Here is a 25,933-nt window from a genome sequence, read left to right as displayed (position 1 = left end):
TAAATATTTTTAGTTGCAGTAGTATCCTTTATTTTAAGGTCACTGGAATATATAAATGTAAGTACTGATTGAAATATGGATTATTCAGTGATATGACATCATCGATATACCTGAAAGTAAAGATTAAGAATATCACAAGTTGATTTTTCATTGTCTTTTAGAATGTCCTGAATAAATTAAATTCTGCTTCGAACAAGTTTAAAAACAGATCGGCCAATAGGGGTGCACAATAAGTACCCATTGGAAAAAACCAACGAGACATTAAAGATATATATTTCGTGAACTGAAAATACTTATATTATCCATTTTAATATACATGTCATTAGTCATCGGTACATATAGTAACAATACAAACAACATCAGAAGTTTATTGTGTATTTATAAATAACTTTATGTTCAGTTATATTGCATTTAGATACAGTACAAAAATAAACATTTGAATTTCTAAAAAAAAATATATCCAGTAAAGAAATAGTTACAACAATTAAATAGTACAAGAGTTATTGGTCATGAAATCAAAATATTGACAAAAGACCTTATATATCTATGACATTTCAGGCAATATCCATTTCATTTCTGTATCTTTTAACTAAATAAAGTTAATTATTCGGCATTTCGATACATAAATGTTTCTAGCAGTTCTAAAACGCAATTGATTATTCAAAAAAGATACTTATCCTATAAAGTTTCAATAAGAACAAGTACATATAAAAACAAACATTGGTCCCTAATTTTCAACATATAAAAGCTTCTGTATAAATTATATATCTAACAAGCAACAGCAATTTCATTTCATGAAAATGTTAAACGGTAAACTTTCCTAAAATTTCAAGCTAAACAGTTCATGCTTTTAAAACACTCCTATTTGACATATCTACGTAACACTTTACAGCTTATTTTTGCCAACCGTGCTGGCCAACCAGATATCAGAACTGCAATCTCCTCCGGGATATCGCACTTCATGAGCCATAACAGGTCCATTTGGTTCATCTCCAAAGTCAACCAGGAAGTTCTTATTCAACGTCATACCTCCATTAACTGTGTCAACATCAATTTGAAAAAGCTGACTACCTTCCCTGTTAAAGAAATGATTAGAACTTTGGATAATTTATATTAAAAAAATCTGTTTGTTTTGTATTCATGTTGTATCATCTTGTTTGCTTCTTCATGAGTAATTAAACAGATAGACAGTTCATTAATGTTTTAAATCTTGTTTTCCTAGTAACTTTTTATGTTTGTTTTGGGGATTTTGTTAGTAGATTTTGTACCTAAGTATAGTTTTAATTTGCCTTTATTGTTTAAGAATTGCAAAAGCGGTTAACATAAAATCAATTAAAACAATCAATAAATCAGAGATGCACCACGATTTTAATTTAGTTACTGTTTAGTAATTAAAGTGTAGTAATTAAACGCAATTAGTTTACATGTTATCTCATACTAGTATTCTCTTTGACTTTCTTCTAACTAAAACATAAAAGCAACCATGAAATATACAAGTTCAAATGTAGATAATAGTTATTTCTTACGTAATCAATTCGGGATAAAACTGTTGATCCCAGGAACTGAATAGAGATGATGTTACGTACAATCTTTTTCCATCCAAACTCAACTGAATCATCTGAGGACCACCTCTAACCAAACGTCCTTTTACGTAGACTGGTTCTGGTTGTCTCTGTAATTAAAACAATATAAAAGTAGAGCGAAAAATGTTTTTGTCTTGTTCATCGTATAATGAGTGTATACCATATTATTTATATAACTTCATTAAATATTAATCTCTATGCTCCTTGAAATAAAATCGGTTAATAATAAGTTAAGAATATGCTGTAAATCAAAATTACTGTTATTGAATGTTTAAAACCAGGATTCAGTGTTGAAATTTCGATAGGATAGGTAAACGATTACCGATTCATTGGTGTGACTGAGATACACTTAAGGTTCGTTTTGGTTTTTAGCAACTCATTGAAGTTTTTATAAGGAATTTGATTTATAAATATTCATGACTCGAGCAGCACTAAAAAGACAGAAATTATCGAGATACACATCTAGTGCTGTAAAATTGGTGCCGTTGGTAATAAAATAAATGAATATTCAGTATTTGTTTTTTTGTTTTGCTTAATGCCTTCATTCTTCTAGCCAACCTAAAATTTCCATTTCTTTGATGTGTTTGAGGTTTTGATTTTGTTATTTGTTAAGATACTTTCCGTTTAAAATTTTCCTTGGAGTTCTGTATGATGAAATTGAGAATGGAAATGGGGAATGTGTCAAAGAAACAACAAACTTACCAAAGAGCAGAAAACAGCCGAAGGCCACCAATGGGTCTTCAAAACAGAGAGAAAATACTACTACCGGAGGAGTGTTTTGTTATTTTACTTGTTATTTTTTCAAGTCAAGTACAATTTTTTAACTAAATATCTAAATTGTAGTATTGTTCATTACGTCATAGGGATATTTCAAATAATATATCTTGAATAAGGACTACTAATTTTACAGCTTCAGGGGCCAAATAATGGCATTTTAAAACTGTATACAATTATAAAATATAAAAAAGCAACCTCATTTAACTATGCAAATTGTAATTCTTCACTTACTGTCAATTCTTTGTCCTCTGTAACTATTACTTTGCCTCCCCTTTGGATACTTCCACCAAGCCATACCTTTATGTGCAGCAAAAGTGAAAATCAGTTTTTGAAGAAGAAAAAAATAACAGATTTCTCTAATCAAGAAAAACATTCGTGCGTAATGCGTTTGAATTTCGAATTTGCCATCTGATAAGGAATTTTTCCGTTTTTCATTTGCAGTTAGGTAGTTTTGAAGTTTTACCTTTTTTCCATGATAACAATAATGAACAGCTAATTTTGTTTTTTCCCAAGGCATCTTTTCTAACAAACTTTAAGGCACTAGATTGTTTTTTTAAATTTATTGATATTTTTGGTTTCTAACTTTAAATTCAGATAGTGACACTTCTTTTTTTATTTCATTTGTGTAAAAATGTCACAATCGGTAAAATTTCAGAATAGACGACGACCTGATGTCAAAAGATTTAAGGCTTTTCATAGTTTGGCATTATAATATCACAATTAAAACGGTACGTTCGTGCATTTTCACACTTTATGGAATTCATTGACAGGAAAGTGCTCCTTTTATAAAAAATATCCCAACAAAGTAATACGAAATAATGACTGAAATCGATACAACTTAATTTTACGGTCATTTTTACGAATAGGTTGACCGATATGATATATCTGTACTTTTAATCACAAGCGACATGTTTTCGCAGACTTCGATGTTGCGATACCAGAGTAGTTAAACCTGTAATTTAATCGGTTGTGTGCTATGCCAGATTGTAACATTTTGACTGAGTATTATTCGCATTACGGGTTATGTATGCATAGCAGGACACATTACCCTTGTCGATACAACTGGTCTTGTGCTTTGTAAGGTTCATGTGATTCCCTGTTTGTGATTTTTACATTGATTTGTATTCATAAGGAGATTTGAATACTGAAAAACTACTTTTTGCCTCAATTTTTATCACTTTGATAAATTGTATAGGATCTGAATCAAAGCAAAACAATGTGAACCACATCGTTCTTCATAAACTCATCAAAAATATCCGGGTTGAAATTTTATATTGGAAGCCGACGGGCATTTCGTCTACAAAACACTCATCAGTGACGCTTTATAGATGATCACGTCTTGAAATAAATATCACAAAGCAAACCTCTTGATTATTTTAGTTAAGAATTGAATGCTTCTTTTTGTAACTTTATTGGGGTGTAAAAGCGTTGACCAAAGTACATTTTGTATGAAGCGCTTCAAAAATGTGCACACGGTCAACACTTTTACAACCCTATGAAGTTACAAAGAAAAGCATTCAATACTTATAATTACATTGTTTAGCTAGGATCAAGAAAACACGATTTTTATCAAGTTTTTATTTAATTTACCTGTTCACTTTATTGTGGAACCTCGTGTCATAATGAATGATAAGTTGCATTGTGTAATGCAGTTGATTAAGGAATAATGCGAGATTGCGAGTTAGCCAAAAAGGAATAACGTATTATAATGAAACATACATCTAATGTAATTATTCAAGAATGTCACTACTCTTTTATCTATAACCTTGTTTATGACCACATTTAAATAGTATTGCTTCTGGAAAACGTTTTGAAATTTGATATTCACTAGTTAATTCAAGTTATATATCTTATTTCTATTTTCACACATTTTGACATTTATTGTTTTTGAAACATTAGCATGTAAAAAGACAACGTAATTTGAATCCCATGGAATAGTTGTGTCTTTATCAGTATAGTTTGTTTTAGCTTTCTTAAGAACAAACAAATAGAAAACCTTTTCAATTATAAATTTAACAGATACATTTTAAGAAACTCCACATCAAACCGTACCTGACCAACTAGTTTTGGATTCCGTCTGTCTGTGATGTCATACTGCCTAATGTCGCCATGTATCCAGTTACTGAAGTAAATGAACCTATCATCCAGTGACAACAAGATGTCTGTGATCAAACCTTGGAAAAGAATTTAAAATTCGATCACATATTGTTCTTATATGTGCAAACTAAGGTTAATTTTACCATCTTCTTAAATGAGTGCACACAATAAATAAATAAAGTTATTGTACCATATATATTTTTTACAGTAAGTTAGTTTAATGAGACATAAATAAAAATGTCTAAATGAAAGTTTCTTCTTTACTTTCAAAGTACAATTACTTAAATCTTATTATAGTGATTAAGATTACAACACAATGTCGAATTCTGTACCCAAATTTTTTGACATTTTTACCTATAATGTCTGTTGGTTTTGTTCACAGATCGTTGTCAATAAAATAGAATTTTATACGACTGTCATACAAGTGAGAGGTTAAGCTAGTCATAAAACTAGGTTTAATCCATCATTTTCTACATAAGAAAATTCCTGTTCCAACTCAATGATATAACAGTTTGATGTGTTTGAGCTTTTGATTTTACCATTTGATTACAGACATTTCGTTTTGAATGTGCATCAGAGTTCGGTACTTTTGTAACGTACTTTTTATGTAATAGGGATAAAATCCAAACAAACCTGGCATATCCGGAAGGGCCCAGTTCTGAACTTTTTTTGAGGGAATATCAATCACTTTTTCAGCATCCCATACACCATCCTGTATATCAAATTTTTACAATGCCAATTAATATTATAATTAAATCTCGTAGATATTTTTTTAAATAAGCTGACATTTACTGGAATATAACCAGTGTAAAATCAACATTAGAATTGTCAACATTTTTTCACTATGTGGAGGTTTGAAATAATTTTTATTTGTTGTATTCCAAACAAAAGCGACTGAAAATTACTTATGTAGTCACTACAATGATAACATAATATCTTGGGGTTTGAGTTTAAAGTTTGATAGAGTTGTACTCGGATTTTAAATATCATTGTATTACTTTTTGATAAATTTTGTAAAGAAATCTTGACATTAAATGTTTCTTTTGTTTTGGCGCTACTACTATCTTTAAATAAATAGAATAGTGATTCACTATTATTATATTTTTCTATTTATTTAAATACACGTTTAAAAAAAATGTAGTTTTTCTATTTAGAACCATTTAATTTTATCTTGTAATGTGTGTTTAAAATATATAACAATTGATGCTACGATGAACAAATGTTATAATATCGCATTCTAAACATTTTGTAGTTGTTCAATGACCTTGTTTACTTGTCTTGTGTACTTCTTGTACGACATCGAGTATATTTGTTGCGTAGAAAGATTGTGTCCTTTAAATTCTTTTTCTCGTATTAGAAGAATTTCATTGGTAGATTCACGAGAACATATGTTCAATTAAGAAAACAAAATTTATATCACTTCATTGTGAAAAAAATTTGTGAAAATTAGAATTGATGTTATTATTGTTTTCTTTAAAGAAATAACGGTTATTTGTTGTATTTTAATTATATCACACAGAAATCCATGTTATTTATATAGGCAGTATTTTTTTTTTAAATAATTTACAACACAATCTCTTCTTATAAACAAGTATTGTACTAACAGGTTTTCTCCAGAATCTAAAGACATTGGAACTAAGAGCACATCCAACAAAACCTTCTGTTGCTTCCGGATCATGGAGGAATCTAATCTCGAGTGGGATCAAACCTTCGTCTCCAAGGTCAATTCTTTGAATTCTTTCATGTTTTTGCCAATCCCAAACGTTCAAACATTGTCCATACAATCCTGGTGAGAAAAAAAGGCTTTCACCTCAAATAAAACTTTTAAAGTACTAGGCTAAACCAAATTATACTCATCGCATATCGAGCTAAAACCAAATCGTGGGTCCGAAGCGGTATCTGTCAGTGCTTGTAAATAAAAGACACTCTATAATTTCGTGCGCCGGATGCATTTTTCTCTTTATACCTTTTTTGGGGAATACTCAACCGTCGGAGTGGTATAAATACGTAGAAATGTCAGTATCTAGATGACCTCGATTCATACAATAGTTCAATTAAGCAATACAAATCATGAGGCGGGTTTGATAGCTTTCAGCTCATAATGTTAAGAATGGTTTAGTATTTTATCAATCTAGTTACAATAGCATTAAAGGTACCAATTCATAATGGATGTAAAACTTTAACTAAATAACTAAATGGGTCTATGAACGTTCATGCTACTTCTGTTCAACGATCAAATATTTACTAAGCACATTTTCTACTCCATTACAGCTGTGTTGTTCAGATAAAGACCCGAATAACATAGCTTTTTGTTAGTAAATCACCTAACATAAACTGATTCATAACAGAATAAGATATTGATAGTTAACATGGAAGCTCAACATTCACTCCTGCTTACAAGAGAAAATTCCCGAATAAACAATAGCCTGTCAAATGATCCAAGAAAAATCTTACAAAACTATCAACATCAATTGTATTAGCCTTCAATAAAAGGTTTCAGAAACTAGGTTCTATCAATGCGGTTTTGAATCAACGTGGATACTAAGAAACTAAAAATATATGTTATAACACATTGATTCAGTTTCTTTCCTTTTGAAACAGTATAAAAACAGTTTAAAAGAGGGGCGAAAGATACCAGAGGGACATTAGAAATCATAGACCGAAACTAAACTGACAACGCTATGGCTAAAGAAAAAAAAATAGTACACTAGACATAGAAAACTAATGACTTAGCAACACGAACCCCACCTTTTTAACTTCTCTAAGCTTCACGCTAGTTATCACTATGACACTAATTACCGAATTGGTACTTACCATGGCGGGTGCCACTTGTGGAGAAGGATTTACCTATCCTTTAGGAGATCTAGTGACACATCTTGTTTGTGGGGTTTGTGTTGCTCAGTCTTTTTTTTCTGTGTAGTGTAAACAAATTATAAGCCTGGTACCTTTGAAAATTATTTACGAGATATGATGTCCATTTGTATCATTCCGGCTCTTTATTTGAACGCAGTTATACGCAATAGTATATTGTCTATTTTTTCATTGCGTAGGGTTAAGTTGCCGTCATAGACAGACTAAAGATTAGATTTTGTTTTAGTTTTCACCTTGAGAATCAATCTGATATAAAAATATTGTGGGTTTTTTGGGAAAAATCGAAAAATATAATAAGAACATTAATTACCATTCAACATCGATATAAATCAAACAGTAGCAACTCTGTTAATACGTCATGTCAAGTGACATTATCAGCATGTCGTCATTAGGAACAAACTAAATATCAGCGTTAAAACAATCATTCTAAATCATACCTAATACCAATAAAAGCAACACCGAACCTCATATTACCGTATAAATCATGGTGTCAATTACTATACATATGAAAAAGGAGACGATGGTTTTTTTAACACTTGATGTGTACATTGACCTACTTTTTCAAGAATAATTTATCATTTCTACGTCAAAATTTAAAAAGGAAAAATGTGACTTACTTCAATTTAAGATTCACTTACCAATTATTTTGTTTAGTACATGGGAGTAAAAGCCACGTCTCATTAATATGTAAATAAGGATGCCCGAGACTGTGTAAGGGAAATTAAGCATAAGTTGCATCGAAATGTGCCAATAGTTCGGCACTTTTTTCCGTTACTAAAATGACGAGTCTCAGCAAGTCAGCGTTCAGTTATCTCCAAAGTTTTTTTTCTTTAATATGTACTTCAAATGTCACAAATCTTTCAAAGCTTTTATAAATAGAAGGACGACAAAACATATACAAATACAACAAAACTGAGCAATAGAACAACAAAATTAGAGAAGATACGATAGTCTCGACAGTTAAACATCGATTTGAAAATAAAAAAATAAAAGCCTGGTATCTGTGATCAGTTCTTGTTTTTTTTTAATAAACTTGATAAAAAAAAATCCAGGAAACTGAGTTAATTAAAACAAGCAAACGTAACCTAACCAAAATGTTTCAGATATATACAGATGATAGAAATATCCCCCCAAAAAAACATTAAAAGTTAGTGCATTGATACAAACCTTAAAAGAGGAGACATATAGAAATAGTTGTCAGCATCGATGCTATTGTTTTTGTTTGCTTCACTGATCTTTGTCCTATATTATCTGTAGACGCACATATAAATCACTTGATTTTTGTAGAAATATTTGTTAAAACAAACGGCTGACCAGTTTGGGACAATATCAAATTAAAGAAAAAAAACTAGTTTATACAATTGGACAATGTGATAAATACATTTAAATACAAACAGTAGAAAACATTCCCACATAAATTCCTAATTTCAACACTGAACAGTAATGTATCACATGGCAATCAAACCATTTATACAAAGATAAATACTGCAAAAATGATAAAATCTCTGTAATTTAAGGGTATCTCAAAACATATTGTTCACCTCTTTTTTTGTTATTAGAAATGTTGTTTGCTTAAATATCAAATCAAAATAATACTCTAATATGATTAACCTAGATGTTATATAGTTTCATGCTATATTACATAAAGAGAAGATTGCTGTGTTCTAAATGATTATCTACTTTAGAATTTAATGTCTTCTATAAATAACAGATGCTCATGTAATTACTTATATCGAACCAATGGTAAAGTTCCATTTAAATTATCTTACAAACAAAAACGTTTAAACCAAAATGTCGGTATGATATAGACAACGACAAACGATGACAACCAATCATACCAACAATGAAACTTTCGGGGAAATTTTCACAGAGGACTTATGTCCACAAAGTGTCAGTGTGCCTCAAGAATTGTCAAATTAAAATCACAGTAGAGTATGGTCAACTACACACGATGACAAACAATCCTTCAAAGTTATAAAGTGTATCGCAACATCTAAAAGGTATTGCTGTAACTACGTGACAATTATTAACAATATTAAAAATAATAAGTCCAACAACTCCAGTTCAAACTGTTAAATCAAACTGAAGGAATATCATGGTCAACTTCGCATTATAACAAATAATTTAACTACGAAAGTATTCTCAGACGATCGCAGAGGAGTGGCGTTAACAAGTTGTAATTACGTTACCTAATCCAGAAATGGTCGAAATGATGAAAAATTCTCAAATCAAAATAACGGGTTTCACATTATTATAATAAGTGATCCTACTAAATATGACAGCAATCTCAGAGGGTTGCAATTACTAGGTGTTAAGGTGTAGCATTAAGTTAAATAAAACTATAAAGTCACATCTTCTTTTGTATACATAACTCTTAAAAATTGTGAACTACAAAACAACAGTATTGCATGATAGTCGTGAGGATATATGACAAACAATCATATTTAGTATGACGATCATACTCAAAATGATTGTTTGTCATATTTATAGCAAAAGTTCTGTTGTTATTACTGTGTTTCACAAGGACAAATGATGAAAATAATTATATATTACTCTACACGCGCACAGCGAGAGCCATAAAGGGTCATATCATATTCTCATTTTTTGGTAATTTTGTTTAATTCTATACTTTTTCCTTGCATTATATATATTGAACTCAAGCTTGAACTGTATGTGTTCTAACTCCAAATTCTTTCTTTTTAATACTTTCGTATCAGTGTAGTAGGACATGCATGTTGAAACAAAAGGATGGCCACTGTAAAGCGACAAATGCGTCCTAAATCTTGGAGCGTGTTTATGATTTTATTTTTACATATAATTTCAATTTTCTTGTCATGTCATTTTGCTTTTTAAAACAAAAAACAAAAGATATGATATTGTACAAAAAAAAAGAGCTTGGGGTACATTTAACATGACAAAATCAGATAATTGGAAAGAAAAAATTAACCTTACAGTTAATCATACCACGTAAGGTATGTTTTGATTGGTCTTTGAAGTAAACAAAAGTATTTCGTGGACATTGTGGATTTAAAAAGACTTGAACCTTAACTTCCTTTTCCTGTGTTTTTGTGACATTTTGATGAAGTGAGAATTATTATAGCAGGTGATGCAGGCATAGGAGGAGTCGCTTATACTGTCGACACCTGGTCTCCGATGGGGGGAGGTATGCGATTCTTTAATTTTTTGTCTTTTACCTTGATATATGTCTTCTTTGATTTGAACATCGGTAAACTACTATTGCCTCAATTTGCTCATTTTGCAAATCATATAGTAGCTTGACATCAAGCCAGTATGAACCAAAATAGCAATAATTCATACTAAATATTAAAACAGGAAATAATGATTATGTCTTACCTTGTTTTACATGGTCAGGATTGAATCCGCTCCTAAATGCTTTTGGTGAACCCCACTCAGTACTGATCATGACGTTATGATATGGCTGATACCAAAAATCGTAACCGAATTCAATAGATTCACGTTCCCATTTCTTCTTTATTGTAAAGCTTTTGCCGTCGATCAAAACAAAACCACCTTAAAGTAATAAAATGAAATATTTATAGAGCATACAGTAATAGATTTAGGACCAAAAATGTCATATTGGGTTTTGGTTTGCACGTACTGTCAATGAAACTGCAGTTGTATCGTTATCTCTTTACTTTTAAAAAAGTAAACGACGACAGTTGTTTCATTGGCAATCATACATTATTTTATATAGTATTTTGTTTTCCTGTCTTGTAGTTGTAATGTTCACGAAAGTATCCATGAATATAATGTCCTAAAATTAAAAAAAATAAAAGAGTTTTTTTTAATATTGAGGACAAAAAAGTACCATTAGAGAATTTGGGGAAAAAAACTATAAAAATCTAGATCGTTATATATAACATACCTTTGGCGTCTCCTTGCGGATCTCCCATACAGCTAATCATTATATCACCGGAACCAAGACAATGTGTCGTGTGAGGAGCTGACATCCCACATTTTTCTGTCATCTCCCATGGCTCAATACTCTTAATAAAATATAAAACTTAATACATAATACATTTTTGTACAAAATCTTTTTTTTAAGTTTGAAATCGTTCGTAAACTTCAATGGTATTGGAAATTTCTGCTGATTTAAAACCAAACTTCAAATTAAACATAAAAGTTGAATATATTTTATACACCTGAATAGCTGAGTTTTAATATAAACTGCATGTACACATAATTATGTGTAAAAGAAAATCCTTTATTCTATCAAAATATTCGAATATGTGCTGCTATCGATTTATTGTCTTCACGTGCACAAATTCGCGTACACCATTTTCTTATTCAAATTCTACAACTAGACAGCGCAATTGCGAGAGAAACCCCCATGATGAAATAAAAGTTAAACAAACGTGAATTTGATCTAATTTTAACCGATTTTGAAAGAAAAATATCAATTCGCCACTTATTCCCTGCTTTGACAAAGTTTAATTAGCAAATGGGAAAGCATAAAGTACATATTAAAACACATATATACCCCTCGATCTTTTCGTTTATTTGTCTCGTGCTCATGGTTCGGTGTTGGTTGTTTATTAATAGGTAACGATCGGTTAAGTTCGACACCAAAACCCCTGTTATTGTCCTCTATATCCATTTTATTTGCCGCCGGACGTCTACATCTCTCAATCGCCATCGTCCTCGTCATCATCAACAAGAAACGTAAATCGTATTAAGTATAATAGTTTATAGCCGATTGCATTGAGTGTGTAGGCAAAGATTATATCTTTGGTTAGCTTAATTGTAAGCTGAACCGTGAAGTCATTATTAGGTTAGGTAAACTAACTTCCTTAAAGAGTAGACTAGTCCGACATATAGCCAATCTATCTGTTTGTAGGACTAGGCCACTTCGAAAGTAGGGTAGTATACTTTACCTGATAAAGACTTCATGGTTCAGCTAACAAGCAAGCTAACCAAAGATATAACCTTGCCTACACACTCATTGCAATCGGCTGTAATTACCGTGTCTAGTTGAGGTTTTCTTTGATCGGTTCCAGTGTCCACCACATATATTCTGTTGCTGTTGACTGATGGTAAAATAAGTCGGTTTCTAGATCTTGACGGATCGTCATGACAACTGGAACATGCATTCCATCCTGTATGATGAAGTTCGTCTGCCACATTTGGCATATGCAGTCTGTGGATAACCTTAAAAAAGATAATCAAAGCTAAAATTGACTTCCAAGGTATGTATGCAACTGTTACATTGGTGAATGATTTACCATGCCAACCCATGTATCTGATTTGGCATGGCTTGGTGGTAAATAGTTACATCAGTAAGGCAATTGATACGTGTATATAAAAAGCCAATAATAGCCTCTATCAACACGTATTTAGTGGCATATAGTAATACAATCGTATGTATCTAATACTATGGTGGTTAGAAATTCAGAATTGTTATTCATTTTTTTTTTCTAAAATAGAATGTTTACAAATTTTGTTTCAGTTACAAACGTTACAATGCCTACAAATGTGATTGGTATTTTCAAAATCTCTATAGTGTCGTGTTCACCTAATATTGACGGCAACGCCATCGTCTCTATAACTGGGCGGCTGCAATTAAAAATATCATTTTGCAACAGAATGGTATGTTGCGTCTAACGACATGAAGACTGGACTATACCATTATCCCTGTGGATTTAAATTACTCTTCTCTGATTATTAACTTCACTTTGACACATTTCAAATACCGTTATTCTGTCTCATAAATTGTCACACTATCTTATCAAACAAACTGTTAGGTGCGGGTATTCACGGTAACATGTTCAAAGTTATAAAATGTCTTTATTCAAACTTGAAAAGTGCTATTAGACTTTCGCCAATGATGTTTACAGACTGGTTTTCGGTAGATTCCGGTGTACGTCAAGGAGACAACCTCACACCTACATTGCTTGCGTTATTCATTGACAATCTGGTGCCACTTATCAAAGGTCTTTCACAAGGAGTATTGGTTGGAAACGACATGATTAGTTGTTTATTTTACGCTGATGACGTCGTTCTCATTTCGGACTCAAGTGAAGGCTTACAATCTCAACTCAACGTTCTACATGACTGGACAAAGAAAAATCTTCTTAATGTGAACATTGAAAAACCAAAGCTATGCATGTTCGTAAGGCATCTTCCAGTAGATCAGATGGTTTGTTCAGACTCGGACAAAAGGAATTAGATTACGTAGAAAAGTACCGTTATTTAGGCCTAACATTGTCCGAAAACATCGACTATAAAGTGTCTGTTAATAAACTGTCAGCGGCAGCTAGCCGATCATTAGGATCATTAACATCCAAATTCTTGCATATGGGAAATATGGACTTCGAAGTATACACAAAGATATATGACAACACAGTTATCCCGGTTATGGATTATGCGTCTGGAATATGAGGTACCAAGCGCTATGACTCACTTGAGAGACTACAATACAGCGTTATAAGGACATTCCTTGGCATTAGCAAATGTGCTCCGATTCCTTCTGTCTTAGGGGATATGGGTTGGCTACCTGTACATATTCATACGCGGTGTAATGCGATACGCCTATGGTGTCGCCTCATGAAAATGCCAGACAATAGACTTTGTCGTAAAGTGTTCTGTTGGGACATTGAAACCTCTACACGCTACAAAAATACCTGGTTTAACAATATCAAGACAGTTTTAAATACTTGTAATCTTACGCATTTGATCAACTACAGTGGCGAGAATATTTCTACAAACTACGGTTTAGAAACAGTCAAAAGTAAATATGTAGATGACTTCAAAGATAAATGGAGTAATGAAGTGCGAACAATGCCCAAACTGAGAACGTATAAAACTTTTAAGTCCGAATTCTCAACGGAACCATATGTAAAAAGACATTTATCAAGGGTGCAACGTTCAGCACTTGCAAGGATTCGTAAGAAGTGAAACTTTTCCCCTAGAAATTGAACAAGGTCGTTACAGAAACATTCTACCTAATCTACGTATATGTAAATAGTGTAATTCAGGTTCGATTGAAGATGAAACACATTTCCTCATCTATTGTGACCGTTATACTGATGCACGAAACAGACTGTTACGGGAGTTACCTTCTATTCGCATTGATGAGCTACTTCCAAACGAAGCCATTACAGTACTCTTAAATGCTAATACCAAACTTGTAGCAAACTTTATTTTAGAATGTTCCAATATAAGACGTGAATTTATATAACTGTTTAATCTTTCTATAGTAAATATCGTATACGCATGTCTACATTTTTTTAAATGTTATAATTTTGACCTCATTTTCTTATATCTGTAATATTTAAAGTTAAAACATGATAGTGCATCATAAGCCTATTTGGCTGGCTGAATCATTATGTCAATACTCAATATACATTATATTGTATATATTCAGGTTGCACTCTAATAAACTATTTATTCATTCATTCATTCATTCATCATATGCATTGAAGTAATTTATTTTCCTATATCTAAACTTTGCACTTTTTCTTTCAAAGATTGAATATGTCACGACAATATTGGATCCCTACAAGAAACAACACCAAATTAAACCAAGGAAAAGACGGAAGTTTAATATTTGAAAAAAAGTAAGTAATCATTTAAATGAACTAGGATGGGAAGGTCAATAAACAAGGCGTGGCGGGGAGAGACAGTATAGACGTTTGTCTAATTTCGAAAACACATTGAACTACTAGATGTCTTTTGTGAGTGTTGTTGGATTGCTGTATCATAAAAGAAAAGCCAGTCCACAGCCTAAGATTCAAGTCTTGACATCGAATAACGAATACACATATAGTTATAATAGGAGTTCTCCAAGAGGAGCGGAATCACACATGTGAATCTTACAGATTTTATGTTTTTTCAGTGCTTTAATCATTAAATCTATTCTTTCCATAAAAGTAATGAACATCAGGTATATATTTATACAGGTAAAGGTCAAATATTTAACTAAACTGACTTATTTCGGTATGCTTTATGTTATGGATGGGTAGCTCATTTATTATGTATATCTCGAGTATTTTTTTCACATATCCTTCAAACGCTCAAATTACCAAACATTTTTTATTCGTTATAAGTTCAAAAAAGTCATTAAATAACAATGACTGTAGTATAAGTTACAAGTCTGTATTGTGAATACCCGACCTTACATCTTTTACAAAACATACCACCGCATTGATAAACATATAAAAAAGATTAACCTATTTATGATATATATAAGTTCAGGTATTATTTTCACTTCGTTACTAAAACTGAGAAATATACTAATTCATACTTATCAAATTACTGTCCAACATAACATATGAGTAATGACAATCCATTTCAATAAATATTGTTAAAAATCATGGGTTGACAATATAAAGTTCATTACACTACAAATTTTAGAGATACAGAAAGATGCATTGATTAAACCAATAGTAGGCATAAGAAATGACCAAGGTATTTATTTTACATTATCGACTATAGTGCATGTAAGTTAAATGGGGTAACTTGAGCAATGTATCCGAAAGAGATATGCGTGCAAGTAAATAAAATAAAAGAAAGAAATATATATATATCCAACGTGTATAATTCTGTCAATGTATATACCGTATTTAACTTAATGTAGGTGTTTGCTTCTTTTGAATCACTCTGCAAATTATGGTTGTATTTCCGTAGTCCAAAATGTTGTCACGTAGTGCATGTACCTTGTGAATTCACATGCAGACATATAAAACACAAGCAAAAAAACTCTTCGGCCGTTCTTTTTATCTGACAAGATGCTAGTTGAAAATCAAGAAAGTTTTTCAGTGTTGAGAAAAAGATAACTGCAGCAAAAACAAATCAATTGAACAAATGATGAATAGATAAATTGATATCGTAAAGTAACTGTTTCAAAATAACATGTACGAAAAATATTGGCATCGCGCAAAGGGGGGCTTTTCCCGCGTCTTATTTCACTAAACCCATAAGGGATATACTGATTGGTATTTTAGTCCAGAAGATTAGTTGAAATACCTTTCACTTACTGATATTTTGATAGTTTAGATCTTAGACAAATCAAACTCATTACGTAGAAGATTGCTGAATTACTTCAATGTATTTACCGGCAATATTTGAATATTCCAAAATATAAACTATCTAAAAATAATAGCGGAAGGAAAAAATAAAATCTATTCGGGTACAGATACCAAGTGAGCTGAACTTAGACGTTCTTGTAGCATAGGGAGGGAAAAGAAATGGAAACATAAGTCTAACTTTTTATTTTGTATTGTTGTTATTGTGTTCAACAAGGTACAGAATCAAAGAAAACTGGAGATTCTTTTGTCGCTAATACGACACCCCCTCCAAAAAAACACCCATCCCAAACCCTTTCTACCTTGCAGTAAGTTGGTGATTTGGGGTCAACGTCTACTGTGACCAGGTAATCTGGCTCAACATTCCGTCTGCTTGGTGGAATGATACAGGGAATATATACCAATGTCTCCCTAGCTCCGCTCCGCATGGCAGAAAGTGGTGAGGCATATCCAGGTCCTCCGCAACAAGCTGTTGAGGAAAATAAACATAAAAAAACAAAAATACAAGGTGAAAAGTATATTATAATTGATAGTAGTGTGACTGTACAAACAATATTTCCAGACAGAAATGAGGAGCATAGAAAAGTACTAATACAATATTGCTACACTTGATTGCATGTAACTAATAGCATACACTATGTGAACCGAATTATCACAATTTGAAAGATTAATCCTTCTTCTTTCTTTTGGTACCTCATTTATAAAATTTAAAGAAAGATGAGTGGAATTACATCAGTTTAAAGATGTCTGATTGGGGATGAAAAATCTTTGTATTGTGCTACCTTAAATGAAAACATACACAATAGTCAAAATTAGTGCTGCACACTGATCTAAAGACATTCGGAGACACGTCTTATAGAGCGGTCTAAAAAAATAAAAAAAATATGTTTAACTAGAACTTACCAGATTCCTCTTCACAGTCCGACATTTTTAAAAAGAATAAATTCTTACAGGTAGCAGAAGACTCAACCGTAAAGAAAGAAATAGTTGTCCGGATGTAAAATAATAAATGGTTGACTAGTTATGAATATGATATTTGGTTTGCTGGGTTTAAATGCAATGTCATTATATTTTGTAATAGGGTGTTTTTTTTCGAATAAGGACAAGAGGTCATGAACATCTCATTAAAGTCTTATATGACCTGTTCTGTCAAAACGAAAGAGAATGGGAAGGAGGCTGCCAGAACTGAATTTGCCTTTGATTAAAATACCCCAAAAGTTGTTAAATAAATCCTGTGCAAGAGTGCAACTCTAATTTTCTTCAGTATCAGAGAGCATTATCCAACTCTGTAAATTCAAAGACAAGTCATTTGCCACTATTTTTTAAGAGCTTTTCTAGAATAATTTGAACGACTGTAATAAAAAAAAAATTTAAGGGGTTCCGCGTAACCTAGTGTAGCGCCTACTTTTGTTGTTGATTGCAGGCTCAACAAAAATGAGGGAACAAAATAATAAAAATATTCCTCTCTATACTATCTTTTGATTTTAAGAAGCTTCTGTCCAAGTTTGTTAAAAATCCAGGATAATTTATGAATATAATAAATGTTTTAAAAACTTTAACTGCAGACTGTATGTAATGTTTACTGGAAGAAAAACTAAGTCTATCTATAAGTAGAATACGGAAAAACAAGAACAAAATTGTAAAAAAAATACCTTCTAGGTGCTAGCTTTTGATCATAAACAAGCTTCTGTCCCAGTTTGGTACAAATACAGGATAGTTTAAGAATGTAATTAAAATTTCAAAAACTTAGTGAATATTTGTGGAAGCCAACCACGACGACGCCGACGACGGAATGTAGGATCGCTATGTCTCGCTTTTTCGACAAAAGTCGAAGGCTCGACAAAAATGACGTAAATTGCGAGTATAGACATGATAGATGTTTGCCCAAAATTAAAAAAAAATGGTTTTATACAATTAACTTTAAGAATTCCTGACACATACATGGCGTGAAATAACCAGTTTTCGGATCCAAATCCTCACGCTAATAATTTATTAACTCAAGCAGTGAGAACCCCCGTTTCTCAGTTATTTTCAATATACACGAAATACTTGTCGAAATATACATTTATCATGATTAATTATGCTTTTACGCATTAAAATTAGACAACAGAAAATATTTATTTGCACAAACACGTTTACATCAAAGGGTTATGGCATTAAATACAAACAATAAAACCGACAATTGTATAATTACATAGGACTGATAGTGGCCTTCGAATCAAAATAAAAAACTGTTTGTGTTTTATTGTTTTATTGTTAAAAGTGTATGTAAAAAGACAAAGCTGTACAACGTAATTGAAATTTAGTCAGCTTTTCTTTATAGGAAAAATTTATTTATATTTACTTGTGTGCAGAGGCTTTTAAAATGACTGGCATATGAATTAGAAATAATACCGAATGCATTTGAATGAAAAAAATGAAGTGAGTGTTTACATTTTGTATTTGATTAAAGTAGTTTATGAAATTGGTTTGTAAAAGCGGTTTACAAACACTTAAAATGAAAATGACAATAACGACTTCCCACACATATTATTATTTTTAAAGATACATGTACAACTTATTGATTAAACATTGCACACATGCATACATACATGTATGATGAATTACAAAGTGCGCAAGCAGTGGCCGGGATCCGAAAAAGGGGGCGGGTATGGCACGCCGTTATTATATTAATTCAATTTCGAGATATCTTATTTAGTTAAATAAGATATCTTATAAATTAATTGAGATATCTTAATAACAAAAATGAGATATCTTATAAAATTGAGATATCTGATTTATTAAAAAGATATCTTATATATCAAATAAGATATCTTATTAAAATGTTTATAAAGATATCTTATTAAATATATAAGATATCTTATTTAAAATATAAGATATCTCTATCAATTTATAAGATATCTTATCAACTATATAAGATATCTTTTATATAGTTTATAATAGAGATATCTTATTTACTTAATAAGATATCTCCAAAAGTTAATAAGATATCTCTATTAGTTTATAAAATATCTCTATTAATTGATAAGATAACTCTATTAGTTTATAAGATATCTCTATCTTATAAAGTATGTATTTAAAAGATATCTTTATAAAGAAGTAAGATATCTTATATACTTATATATCTTATTAACTTATAGAGATATCTTATAAACTAATAGAGATATATAATAAACTTTTAGAGATATCTTATTAACTTATAGAGATATCTTATTTACTTATAGAGATATCTTATAAACTTTTAGAGATATCTTTTTAACTTATAGAGATATCTACGGAAGCCTGGAGCTGCCTTGTGTAATTGTTTATAACTAAACCATATTTGATAATCATTGCGATAATGTTTTGTATATTGCAAAATGACGCCTTATTTATCGCAATAATTTTTTGTATCTAACACCAAGGCACTTTATTTAGCACAATGATTTGTTAAATTTAACACTAAGAAGACTTAATTATCGCAATATTTGCTATATATATACCACAAGTCGCCTTATTTATGGCAATATTTCGTTATATCTAACAACAAGACGTCTTTGTTATTGCGATGATTTTATTGTGTAAAAACAGTACCACTTAATTAACGCGATTTACGATTTTTATTCGCTTTAAATTTCGAAAGTTAAAGCTAAGTCATCATAATTATGGCGATAATATATTTCAATTTACATATGTAGCGTGAGCAGCCATTCAACGGCCATTTTCGTTATGATCAACACCCGATCAACCAGACCATTTTCTCCCGTATGAATCATTTGTTTAATAATTTCTTCAATTGACTAGAGAAGACTAAGTGGACCTACATATAAAGGAAGCTATCCCTCATTCTAAACAATGCTTTTGGTAAGTAAATATTTCATGGTATCAACATAATATAGCTACTGTTTGTTCTTTTTATACCACCCACTTGAAACGTGGGGGTATATAGTAATCGTTGCCCCGTCCGTCTTTCCGTCCGTTATTGTAGCCATGCAGGATGTACCAATCTTTTATCTGCAACTCCGAGATCATCCTTGTCCATTGAACAAAACTTAATAAAACTTTCACAAATTCTTTATAATATAATGCCTCTATATGCACCTCTTATTTCAGATATTGATTGAAATTTATATTTTTTGGGTTTGCCATAGCAAAACATGGACTTTGCCATCCCTTTTCAAAGGGTACTCATTTCTTATTCGCAACTGCAAGATCAACCTAAACCACTGAACAAAACTGACGGACAGACGACAATTGTATACCATAATAGGTCCCGTCAAAAATTTGACAGGCGTATAAAAAACAGTTCAACTACTACTTTTACAAGGCGAAAAGGAAAATAGAATCGTGAAGCCAGTAACAATACTTATTTTAATCTGAACATGCAAATTGAATATTATGTTATGTATTTTACATTAGACATATTCACAGAACAACACCATCTATTATGAGAGTCCCAGAAACTATAAAAGTTGACAGTTTTCATACTAATTCCACGTGTTTCCGGGTCATAGTAAACTCGAAGTAGCCGTAGTTCATTGAGTCGATTGGTCAGTATTTTAAGGCCATACCGGCCTTCTGTTTTTGGAAGTTGCTACATTTTTACTATGCAAAATATTCTCACGTCAGAAAATCTGGAGTTCTCGACCTGTTTATAACAGGCATAAACGGTTAACCATATCAAATCATATACAATTTTACTTGTGTCATCAAATAATCATTTTGAGTAGTGCTTTCTGATCCTAAGGGAAATAGATTAAATTAAAAACCAATTGTTCAGAGAACAATTGTAGGTCTTTCCACTAGAAAAGATCTTTTTTGATATTGAAATATTAAAAATCAGTTTAAAATGTTAGTTCCTATGGCTGTATGATGTATTTATATGAATTTAAAGCAAAGGTCAAAATCTAGAACGTCATATTAACCTATGACCTTGACCTCAATTTCAAGTTCACAAACCAAGGACCTTAAATCAAAAGACCCAAGGTCTTTAATATGTTTGGTTTATTAGTAATATCACTTTACGCGTAATTCTAAATGTAAGATGGGCAAAAACTCCTATTTATTGTCTGCGCACCCTTTCAATCAAAATATACAAGTAAGGACATGTCGCAACTAACAATTTATGAAAAATTATTTGTCGATATGTCATAAGGTATTTGAAAATAAATGAAAATAAGCCAAAATCAAAATTTAGAATATGACCTTGACCTTTGACCTTGACCTCATTTTTATTATTTTCGACCAAGGACCCCAAATCTAAAGACCCTATGTCTTTATCACTTATGGTTTACCATTTAGAAATGCATATCACTTAATTTAAGGGAAAAGGGGGAATAACTCTCATATGGAGTCTCCGTAAAGCTTCGGTCCAAATGAATATCCTAATCCTGAAGATGTAACGAGCAATTTGGTAAAATAAATTTGTCGTAATCTTTAACGGTTGCGAAGGAGTAGTGGCCACAAGAAAAACAGTGTTTGGGGAGATAACTCTTACAACGTAAAGTATTTTGTTACACAGTTGTAAATTTTTAAAGCGTATAAACTATACGATACCATATTCCAAATATCTAAGCGACATCTTTTGAAACATCAATAATACGCAAGAAAAAAAATTAGGCGGAAGAAAAAAAAAAAAAAAAATAATAATAATTAAAAACCAATTGTTCAAAGAACAATTAAAGGTCTTTCCACAAGTAAAGATCTATTTTATTATCAAAATATTAAAAATCAATCTAAAATGTCAGTTCCTATAACTTTATAATGTATAAATATGAATTTAAAGCAAAGGTCAAAATCTAGAACGTCCTATTAACCTTTGACCTTGACCTCAATTTCAAGGTCACCAACCAAGGACCTCAAACAAAAAGACCCTAGGTCTGTAATATGTATGATTAATGAGTTATATCACTATAGGCATGATTTTAAATATAAGAAGGGCGAAAACTCTCATTTATTGTTTACGCACCCTTCCAACCAAAATTTATAAGTTACAACATGTCGCAACTCACAATTTAGTAAAAAGAATTTGTCGATATCTTTCACGGTTGTTGAAAATAAGAGAAAATAAGCCAAAATCAAAATTTAGAATATGACCTTGACCTTTGACCTTGACCTTATTTTCATTTTTTTGGACCAAGGACCTCAAATCTAAAGACCCTAGGCCTATATCACTGATGGTTTACCAGTAAGAAACACATATCACTTATATCAAATGCATAAGGGGAAATAACTCTCATATGGAGTCTCCGGATAGCTTCGGTCCAAATGAATATACTAATCCTGAAGACGTAACGAGCAATTTGGTAAAATAAATTTGTCGTAATCTTTTACGGTTGCGAAGGAGTAGTGGCCACAAGAATAACAGTGTTTGGGAAGATAACTCTTACAACGTAAAGTATTTGGTTACGCAGTTGTAAATTTTTAAAGCGTATAAACTATACGACATCATATTCCAAATATCTAAGCGACATCTTTTGAAATATCAATACTACGCAAGAAAAAAATTTAGGCGGAAGAAAAAAAAAAAAAAAAATAATAATTAAAAACCAATTGTTCAGAGAACAATTGTAGGTCTTTCCACTAGTAAAGATCTATTTTGATATTGAAATATTAAAAATCAGTTTAAAATATTAGTTCCTATGGCTTTATGATGTATTTATATGAATTTAAAGCAAAGGTCAAAATCTAGAACGTCATATTAACCTATGACCTTGACCTCAATTTCAAGTTCACAAACCAAGGACCTTAAATCAAAAGACCCAAGGTCTTTAATATGTTTGGTTTATTAGTAATATCACTTTATGCGTAATTCTATATGTAAGATGGGCAAAAACTCCCATTTATTGTCTGCGCACCCTTTCAATCAAAATATATAAGTAAGGACATGTCGCAACTAACAATTTATGAAAAATTATTTGTTGATATGTCATAAGGTATTTGAAAATAAATGAAAATAAGCCAAAATCAAAATTTAGAATATGACCTTGACCTTTGACCTTGACCTCATTTTTATTATTTTCGACCAAGAACCCCAAATCTAAAGACCCTATGTCTTTATCACTTATGGTTTACCATTTAGAAATGCATATCACTTAATTAAATGGAAAAGGGGGAATAACTCTCATATGGAGTCTCCGTAAAGCTTCGGTCCAAATGAATATCCTAATCCTGAAGATGTAACGAGCAATTTGGTAAAATAAATTTGTCGTAATCTTTAACGGTTGCGAAGGAGTAGTGGCCACAAGAAAAACAGTGTTTGGGGAGATAACTCTTACAACGTAAAGTATTTTGTTACACAGTTGTAAATTTTTAAAGCGTATAAACTATACGATACCATATTCCAAATATCTAAGCGACATCTTTTGAAACATCAATAATACGCAAGAAAAAAAATTAGGCGGAAGAAAAAAAAAAAAAAAAAAAATAATAATAATAATCAGAACAAATTCAATAGGTCTTTCCACGGAAAGGTGGAAAGACCTAATAAATATAAATCAATTGTTTAAAAAACAATTGTTAACGGTCTTTCCCCTCTGAAACACGATTGATTTTTTATTAATTGCTTAATTAATTGAGTGATAGATTGATTGGTTGGTCGGTCGATTAATCAGTTGATTGATTGATTGATAGATAGAGTTGAAGCCTCACGGAACACGTTGAAAAGGATTTGGATAGCGTAATTCCCGTGTTTAAACACTTGAGACCTAGCCTCTTGGAACACGTGAAAACGGCATTGATGGCCTAGTGCCCGTGTTTAAACACTTGAGACCTAGCCTCTGTGAACACGTGAAAACGGCATTGAGAGCCTAGTGCCCGTGTTTAAACACTTGAGACCTAGCCTCTAGGAACACGTGAAAACGGCATTGAGAGCCTAGTGCCCGTGTTTAAACACTTGAGACCTAGCCTCTGTGAACACGTGAAAACGGCATTGAGAGCCTAGTGCCCGTGTTTAAACACTTGAGACCTAGCCTCTAGGAACACGTGAAAACGGCATTGAGAGCCTAGTGCCCGTGTTTAAACACTTGAGACCTAGCCTCTGTGAACACGTGAAAACGGCATTGAGAGCCTAGTGCCTGTGTTTAAACACTTGAGACCTAGCCTCTGTGAACACGTGAAAACGGCATTGAGAGCCTAGTGCCTGTGTTTAAACACTTGAGACCTAGCCTCTAGGAACACGTGAAAACGGCATTGAGAGCCTAGTGCCCGTGTTTAAACACTTGAGACCTAGACTCTGTGAACACGTGAAAACGGCATTGAGAGCCTAGTGCCCGTGTTTAAACACTTGAGACCTAGCCTCTGTGAACACGTGAAAACGGCATTGAGAGCCTAGTGCCCGTGTTTAAACACTTGAGACCTAGCCTCTAGGAACACGTAAAAACGGGTCCGTGCAACATTTTAGTTGTATTGAAATTATGATATTTGTAGGAACATGCAAGGATATATATACACGCCTATAAAAAAAATCCTTGCATCTTCCTTTATACATGTTTTTTTTTTTATAGGGTTTCCCAGGATGTGTGTCTTATTTACTTATTGATCTTATTGTGTGTGCATTGTATTCAATTTTGTATTTAAAGGAAATCGAACCTGACCTGCATGGTTTGAAATGTACGTGCACATTTTAATTTTTTCGAAAAGGGGAAAACCCCTTTTTCATTTTAGGTAGTACCGGATGCAGCGATTGTGACGTCACCAAGCTGATATAGTCAAACAGATAGTTTATTATAATCCTTTGCAGAGAGAGACGTCGTCCTGAGCACATGCACCTATGTATAAAGAATGTGCAAACGGATTTAATTTTCTTTCATTAACAGGTCATTGATGTCGGATTGTGCATGCATTTTTTGCACACGTATCTACGGGAACACAGATTTGTTTTTTAATGCATGTTTAGAAGTTTGATTCTAGGATTTTACTACTTTTTACGAACTTTGGGATTGATTTCTACATCATTGATTTTAATTTCTCAATCCAGATTGGAACGTTAAGCGGACTGCACGTGATTTGTAGTGCTAACGGAAAATATATTTTCTCGATTTATTTTACAGGTAAATTATTGTCCAATCGCTGACCGCTGACCACTGGTCGACTCATACATTGCATGCACACAAAAATGCTATTAATGCCGGTGTTATAGTACTTTAACAAAACGTTTATCGATCAATTTTCAGAAATACATGTACATGATTTGGAGCAGATATTTTATTGTGCATGAATAGATTTGTATTTCAGAAAGAAATTTATTTATAAAAAAGATGGATTAGCATTTTTATAATAAAATAGAAATGGGATTCCTAAAAAAAAAAAGGGGGGGGGGGTGTTAGATAGGTAGTTGTGGGCATTGGATTATTTACAAAGATAAATTGCATGTACGCATCATGAGAGCTGTAAAGTTTGAAGCTATAATTAGTAAATTTGTTGATATTTCCATTTCAGTGGCATGAAAACCCCCAAAATACTACGCATATTTTTTCGACAAAATTTCACGACATAAATAATGTCGCGACTAACATTTTGCTCACATTTGTTTCAAATTTACCCCTAACTTTTTTCAAAGAAAAAGCAGTTTGAAGTGAATGT

At 31.9% G+C, this 25,933-nt stretch overlaps 1 protein-coding gene across 2 annotated transcripts in view; it reads right to left on the bottom strand.

Annotated features, from left to right (window-relative positions):
- Window positions 1-355: 355 nt before the first annotated feature.
- The window catches only part of LOC139516831 (methanethiol oxidase-like), a 56,540-nt gene continuing 30,962 nt past the window's right edge, over window positions 356-25,933 (bottom strand). Inside the window, exons 1-11 of one of the 2 annotated variants that reach the window (XM_071307158.1) lie at window positions 17,276-17,391; window positions 16,675-16,841; window positions 12,312-12,497; window positions 11,215-11,335; window positions 10,683-10,859; window positions 6,062-6,243; window positions 5,091-5,169; window positions 4,413-4,534; window positions 2,592-2,657; window positions 1,527-1,672; window positions 356-1,076 (exon numbers count right to left, since the gene is read on the bottom strand). In XM_071307158.1, the coding sequence (XP_071163259.1) occupies window positions 887-1,076; window positions 1,527-1,672; window positions 2,592-2,657; window positions 4,413-4,534; window positions 5,091-5,169; window positions 6,062-6,243; window positions 10,683-10,859; window positions 11,215-11,335; window positions 12,312-12,497; window positions 16,675-16,841; window positions 17,276-17,300 (1,461 nt within the window). In that variant the 5' untranslated portion in view covers window positions 17,301-17,391 and the 3' untranslated portion in view covers window positions 356-886. Of the gene's footprint in view, window positions 1,077-1,526; window positions 1,673-2,591; window positions 2,658-4,412; window positions 4,535-5,090; window positions 5,170-6,061; window positions 6,244-10,682; window positions 10,860-11,214; window positions 11,336-12,311; window positions 12,498-16,674; window positions 16,842-17,275; window positions 17,392-25,933 lie in introns of those variants that run through there. The other variant, XM_071307160.1, reaches the window with a different exon arrangement.

The sequence above is a fragment of the Mytilus edulis genome, chromosome 3 (genome assembly GCF_963676685.1).
Source record: "Mytilus edulis chromosome 3, xbMytEdul2.2, whole genome shotgun sequence".
NCBI lineage: Eukaryota > Metazoa > Mollusca > Bivalvia > Mytilida > Mytilidae > Mytilus > Mytilus edulis.
This window is presented reverse-complemented; position numbering and strand designations above follow the sequence as displayed.